Source organism: Penaeus japonicus, unplaced genomic scaffold (assembly GCF_977035675.1).
Source record: "Penaeus japonicus unplaced genomic scaffold, GWHDUDI00000001_assembly GWHDUDI00000018, whole genome shotgun sequence".
Lineage (NCBI taxonomy): Eukaryota > Metazoa > Arthropoda > Malacostraca > Decapoda > Penaeidae > Penaeus > Penaeus japonicus.
In genome coordinates, this window is record NW_028234420.1 from 14,284,471 (window position 1) to 14,291,970 (window position 7,500).

A 7,500-nucleotide genomic window follows, 5' to 3' on the forward strand; every position below is an offset into this window, starting at 1 on the left:
AATTGATGTATGATTTCTCTTCTTCCTCACCACAAAACCTTTTAAATATATTAGAAATACAACAATGATCATATAGATATATTATTGTCTTGGAAATTATGGATTTAGACTTTAAATTCCATTTGCAGAAAATGTTATTCCATGTTGTGCAAAAGTCATGTATACTGAAGATTGTATTTATATAGACCTTTACATGAAACAAACACCAGAATGTAACAGCCAGTGAAACCTCTTGTTTTAGCAAAATGTTTGTGAAATCTATCAAGTAAAGTTTTCTATGAAATCATTTTGTTATTTTTACTATATTATTAATAGATAAGACTACAAGTGATGGACCATATTTTAATGAATTATTTTTTTCCTTCTTTATTTTTCTGAAAGACATGGTCTTTTGTTCCTGAACCCATTGACAACAGGGTGGTTTTAGCTCCACCTGGACATTACGCTTGGATATTTCAAAATGTGCAGGCCTAACGCTGCAGCCTGTTTGTCTGCTGAGGCAGCGATCAGCTGTTACACCCACAGTCACCCAGCATGTCATCCATAGGAAAAGCCATGACATGAAATCAGGTCCCTTGCAGGAAGACAAGCCAAACCATTACGTAATATCATTTCATCTGTCGTTATGGGGTTAACCCTATACCTGCGATAACATATATTTTAGGATGGAGAGCATGTTGCTGCAGCAAAAATCACTTAATGGGAAAGTATACAGATGATTGTTGTAGTAGTAGTGATGCAAAAATTGTGAAGTCAAAGAAGTCTTAATGGCAGGAAATTTGCCACCCCACATGGTAGGGTAGCAGGCCCTTGCCATAACATTAACCCACACAGGACGGTTGGTACAGCATGTGTACCGCGCATTCAAAAGCCCAGTTGCCGGGCGGCACAGTATTGTGCCAGCCATTCAATTGATTTAGGCCTAATAATTCGAACGCCCCGGCATTTGGACATTCAAGGCTAGAATTCCCCCGTCGGGAATGGGTTAAACTGTGCTTGAGAGAGTAAGCTAATTAACAATTACAAAAATTATCAGATTAATGACATGGTTCTAGGACAGAATGTGATGGAAAATTTACTAGTGCAAACCTGTAGAACTTTGCATTAAGTACTTTGAGCCTCTGTAAAAAGCTGGTTCTTGTCTTATGGGATGTTCAGCCAGCTGCATGATGCTCGCAATTGACCCATTCACGCCAGGGCGATTCCGGCTTTGTATGGTCGTAATGCTGGGGTTTTCGAACACATAAGCCGAAAGCCGCGAGACTCTCAGGCGCACAAGCCGCAAACCTAGACTGCCCACTCGCTCACCCCGAACGCTGACCTTGCCCAGGTATCTCATCACCAGCGTCTGACTTCAAAAACCACGAAACGTGTCAGCACGTCATCCGGCGCGAATGGGTTAACCCATTGCCAACTGGGGATAGATTTGCTTACACAGGATCCAGGATGAGTTTTATTTCTGATCGAGGCAGCTTCTGCAACATAATTTGATTTTTCCCACTCCCTTTTAGTCACTCATTGTAGAGCTAGATCCATCTTTGTGTTTTGTTTTTTGTGCGTTTTACTGTTTTTAGAAATTTATATCTGTCATATCACAGGTTCCACCAATTCTGCAGTTGACTAAAATTGTAGTTCAGGGTCCATATCAACTCATTTTTTTTTCTTTATACTCAATGTGATAGAAGTATTACTGTTTTAGGGGGGAACAAAAAGCAACTTTATTTTTTCGTAATTGTGTGCTGTCACGAACGAACAAGAAACTTATAACCATCCAAAATGAAGAGGTAGGGAAGAGGAAGGAAACTTGTGCTTTTGACAATGAGTGCCACAATAAAAGGCATCCCTACTGGCACAGTGGCACATTGTAGGCATTGGGCATGGTGTGAGTCACCTTCCTCCTCTCGTTCTGCCTGCACATCTTTCATCTGCGGTACTTTAGAGCAAGAGGTCGGGAACTTGCTATGTGCCATCACTCTATAGAGATAGTGCTTGCTAGAGACCGTAGATGGGTGCCATTCAAGGCTCTCTCTCCTGCTGGTGCTAGGAGAAAGTGGTGCCATCTAGGTTTTGTAAGTGAGTTGAAAACCATTTTGCTTAGTATTACGGCAGTTATAATAATTATGACTGCAATTGTCAACTTCACTCACTCATTACTTATAGTACAATAAAATAACATAGTGATCCAAAATCCCCGAACGCCATGACGCCCATTGTCAGGCAAGAGGTCCTGCGTCATGTATGACGAAAAAACACGTCATCCGTCGTTAACGGGTTAAGTACCAACTTGTTCTGCTACTCCTGATATCTTGCAGGAAGTAGTGGCAGCTAAGGATAGTCCAGTGGCATCCTGACAGATATATTATGCCATCATTCCAGAGTATTGTTTGTTCTTGGTATGACACCCTTTCCACTGCTGTACTCATGTCAAATGGTGTAAGGATTATATCAACAGTTGATATCTGACGGGCCCAATCAACACAGCTCATTGCAACAAATGTAGAAGAAAGTTATGAAGGAGATTAAATATCTTAAAGCAAGAAATGTATTTGATGCATTTTGATGATAGTCTTCATCAGAACTATAATTATACCCCTCTTCTACTTTCCGTTGGACCAACAAGTGGCTGTTGGTCTCTTTTGCTATTCGTGCACCTTTTCCTTGCTGCCTGTATCTCCTTCGCTTAGGGTTCTGCCACATGAATATATCAGAATTGATGGTGTGAACCCTGGAACCATAGATTCAATCTTCACACAATCAATAAATCTTGCCTTTCATATTACAAAATATCTATCATGGAAAGGGAATATTAGTTTCACCTGCGTGTGGTGTTCCATGCGGTATGATAGCCTGGCTCTTGCCAATTATATGATAAAGCAAAAAAATAAGTAACAAGATGGAAGATGGATGCTGAAATATCAGGTAAAATATTCTTGGTGTGGAAGTCATAGCAGGTCTTCAGCTGACAAAAATTAACCCATTCACAATGGGGGCATTCCAGCCTTGAATGTCACAATGCCGTGGCTTTCGAGCGCTTAGGCCTAAATCAATTAAATGGCTGGCACAATATTGTGCCGCCCGGCCACTGGGCTTTTGAATGAGCGGTACAGTAGTGTACCACCCGTCCAGAGAGGGTTAATACAAGAAAAGGAGAGCATACTGCATCATACTATATAGGAATCCTCACCATCTGGTTCATAATTTACCGCCAGCATTTGACACGCACCTGCAACATAGTGTCCCTGCCTCACAATGACACTCTTAGGTTATTGGTTCGTCTTAAAGAATAAGAAAAAAAAAACTCAATTTTTACTCTCATGTTTACAAAGAAAATTAAAAATTGATTCTTATAAAATACTTGGATGTGTATGACATGGTGCAAATTGAACATTAAATGCTGTTCAAAAGTATAATGGATATGGACCTCAAGGGAAAGACAAGAGCAGAAAGAAATAGAGGGACAACTTCCAGTAACAGGCAGAATAAAAGAGTTTTTCTTAACTGACTAATATTCATTATTGTAATGAATTCCATACATATACAAATCTTATCACATTTCCTAATATACGTATTTACCTAATATTAACAAGCAATATTTAGGAGCTTCAGAGAAAAGCAAATCCATTGGACTTTGCTAGACATGGGTTACCTAAACCAAAGCCCTAATAAAATTAGTAATATCCAAAAAAAAAAATAATAATAATAATAATAACAGTCTCTAAATTTTGATTTCAATACAATTTAGAGACTGCATTACACTCACAATATTACTCTAGAGGATGCAATTTGATTGCTCAGAATTATAAAACAATTCTTAAGTTTTCCAGTAAACCAGCCAGAAGAAGCTGATTCTTCAAAGTCAAAGAAGTACTTATGTTGTCAGCCTAGAATGATACAATCTTCAAACCTCCATCTAAATATTTGTTACTTTGTTTGTTTCTTAACCTTAAAAATATACTTTTCCTTAAAATCTGTTCTGATTCACAGAATCATAAAAAAACAGATTTGCCCTAAGGACCTCTGCAGGACAAAACACATCTAGATATCAATAAATTATTGAAAGGATGACATTTGACCTGGTTTAGTAACAAAAGTGATCAATCACTTCACAGAGTCATTATTCAGTTCCTACATAACTTAACAGATAATTGTACTGTTACCTTCATCCTTGTTATATTAGCATCAAAATACTGTTAGTATAGGCAATGATGGCATTGTTTGAGAACCACTTCATTTGTCATAATTTGAGACAAGATACATACTTCAAAGCACTCTGTTTTGACAAAATAAATATACTGAGATCTTTACATTCTCCAAACTTAACTACATACACTTCTCTCTCCATAACACAGTTTAATTATGTTTAATTTACTACACAACATTATTCTGGGTACATTTGCATTTCCTCCCGACTCCTCAGTAAACAAAAGTAACAAAAATAATATTTCAAAAACTTTCAAAAGGCCTAACTAAAGGTTGTTAAATACAAAGCATTGTGCATAAAACACCTAAATGCCATGTTATCAGAAATCAATCACAATTTCAATATTTTCCAACATAATGTTCTGGTTCACATGGCTTATTACCACCAAGATAACAAATGCCAAAAAAATGTTATCTTACCTGTATACTACAGATATTTTGAATAGCTATACGATAAGTAAAATAGAAGTAGCTGTCAAATCAGTCATTCTAAAGAGGCTTTTTTCATTCTTTTGTTTAGTCTCGAGGGTAGGTGCCAGAATAGAAAAAATGAGCGATAGAACTCAAGACTGAAAGTTTGCTCCAAATTTACATGCCTGCTTGCTTGCTTACTTGCTTTTCTTTCAACAATGTTTAAGGTTAAAACAATATAATGGGTCTTCTTAAATTCTCATTTCAGGCAAACACAAAACTCTGAAAAAACTGCAAACAGTTTAAGAAAAAAAAAAAAAAAACACAGACAACAACAAAGTCTTTGAAGGCTGCCACTTTTATGCCATTTACCCCACATACAGAACACACACACACACACACAAAATTTCCCACTCAAAACAACTAGGCCACTTTCTTATGTACTACTGCCAGCCCTATTTAGAGCTCTTGATGTGAGAACTACCAATGCCGAAAGGTCATTCATTTAATTTTCAAAATGCTTTGATGAATAATAAAGAAAACTGATTCCTTTTCCTTTATCCTCCTGACTCTCTGTGGACAAAATTTGAAGAAACCCAAAAATAACATATTACAGAGAAAATGGCCTTTTTCATCCGAAATACACAAATACACTCATATATGGATCTATTTTCTGTGAAAAAATGTGTGCTTTACTTTGAAATACTAAGATCATCTATTCTGCCAAATACAGCTAGCAATAAAATGTATTTTTAATCTATCGCTTTAATAATAATATTAATAACAGTCAATTTTAAGATAATAGTAATATTAGAAGTAGGTATCAGTAACAGAATACAATATAAGTAGCATTATTATCAAATAATCAAAGTAATAATAAAAACAATAATTTATAGTAATATAGGCCCAATTAAATGAACTAAACTAATCTATAGCAACACATTTCATGATTACAGTTCTAAGACCTCCTGAAGCCTAATTGAAATAGATCCTTACATGCAATTTCCCCCGGCATTTAATTTGGTTCTGGTTGATTAACATGCGCTAAATAGCTATGAACATATATATGCGTGTATGTGTGTACTTTTGTGCATGTGCAGGTCAAAGTCAAGATAATCACAAACAGAAAATTACATTATCGTACTCTCACTCTCTCTCATTCCTGACAAACGTGTATTCTTTACTATAATTGGTCACTGCCTTTCGATCTAAATAGTCACATCAAAGATTGACATAAACCTTTGGTAAAGGCAAATCAAGTTTCATAAATCTTTTCAGAAACCACAACATAAATAACAAATATCAAATCATCTTTCCTGATTGATTATGCATAAGAAACTAATAAAACAAAAAGAACAGATAAAGAAGAGGTAGGATGACAAGAAGGGATTCTATATACATATTACTCGCCATGGATAGCACTTATGACAAGCCGAGAATTTCATGCTTTAATTAACCGTATGTTTACATGATGCTTCCCTTTCCGGTTGACTCCCTTGTACCATTCTTCAGCCACTGAAGTAGAAATCAGTCAAAATTAAAGTATCTAATATCTTGGTTAATTCTTTATTAAATCACTCTCATTGGGAAGAATGAGTTGTCTCCAAATAAGTATATCATACACATTTCATCATAAAGCACTTCTTAAATATAACATCTGTTTCCACGTTCCAAAATGTACACCTAAATAGGTATGGTATCTTTTCTATTCTGCAACCACCGGCAATTTCGGAAAGTGTTATTGGCATAAAAAATACACTGGTGTAACACCAAACATTTTGTCTCTAGTCAATACCACTAAAACTTAGATAATATTTAGCTGGAATAGATAACAAACTGTTGGTCATCTGGTGACGGCATCTCCACCTGTACATACTGCTGCGTCGAATTGTAATCTGTTTCATACTGTGGTGTTGTACTTGGTGCTCCTCGCATATTATTTCTGCAACAGATTCAGGAATGTTTTGTTTTGAAAATGTATTGCATAATCTTGGTAAAAAGTTACTGATACCGTTATGAAATTAATCTTATAATTCATATAATCTTATACAGTTGTGTTACATGTCAAATAAACTTAGATTTTTATTCCTCCAAACTTAAGTATTTGCCAAAATATCTTTAATATTACATTTCTAGTCTGAAGCATTATTTTTCTGATGCTCTTCCTACTGGCGTAAACCTTTCTTTGCACATTCCTGACTGTTATTTTGATAACCTATATAGAGTGCAGTGTAATCTATACTATAATTATCTACGAGTACTCCATCTTTATATCATTCCTATTTACTCATCATTTACTCCATCTTTATCACTCCTATTTACTCATCAGGTTCTGGTAAGAGCATTCTTTACTATTCTACCCATTCTCCTTGAACACAACTTTCAGTAGTACACTTTTAAAATAGTATAACAATGACTTCTTTTTTTAAATGTAATATCCCATTAGCTGCCTGCCAAAATGAGTCTCTCACCACTTGCCACTGCCAGCCAAATTTCAATCTTCACATAAAAGCACTATAGATTGCAAAAAAAAAAAAAAAAATTAGTTCTCATACTATAAAGTACTGCTGATTCAGAACACTAGTAAGTACTTATAATGTGTTAAAAATATGACCGATCTGTGAGGTGGTAATGCCTCCGGTGTGCATATATATTTGCTGGCAGTCCAGTAACTAATAACTTAAAACTAATAGCTCTCAACTTCCTCCACTTTCAGGGCTTTCCTACTAAATATCAAATAGCAAATAAAAAGGTTGTAATGCCTTCCAACACACTTACTTTGCTTTGGCATGGGTGAGGATGTGTGACTTGAGATTGGTACTCTGAGCAAACTTCTTATTACAGCCATCAAATGGACAAACATACGGCCTATCTCCCGTGTGAATCCGC

The 7,500-nt window shown here is 36.0% G+C and overlaps 2 protein-coding genes across 3 annotated transcripts in view; one reads left to right on the forward strand and one right to left on the reverse strand.

The window, feature by feature from the left end:
• zetaCOP (COPI coat complex subunit zeta) overlaps positions 1-283 on the forward strand; it is a 19,859-nt gene extending 19,576 nt beyond the window's left edge. For both annotated transcript variants that reach the window (XM_043024000.2, XM_043024001.2), the window contains one exon: positions 1-283. This exon is cut by the window's left edge and continues 352 nt beyond it. The gene's annotated coding sequence lies outside the window, so the exon portion shown is untranslated.
• Positions 284-3,488: 3,205 nt separating this feature from the next.
• The window catches only part of LOC122258199 (uncharacterized), a 12,412-nt gene continuing 8,400 nt past the window's right edge, over positions 3,489-7,500 (reverse strand). Inside the window, exons 4-5 of the mRNA XM_043024003.2 lie at positions 7,390-7,500; positions 3,489-6,553 (exon numbers count right to left, since the gene is read on the reverse strand). The exon at positions 7,390-7,500 is cut by the window's right edge and continues 59 nt beyond it. Of these exons, the coding sequence (XP_042879937.1) occupies positions 6,427-6,553; positions 7,390-7,500 (238 nt within the window). The 3' untranslated portion in view covers positions 3,489-6,426. The remainder of the gene's footprint in view (positions 6,554-7,389) is intronic.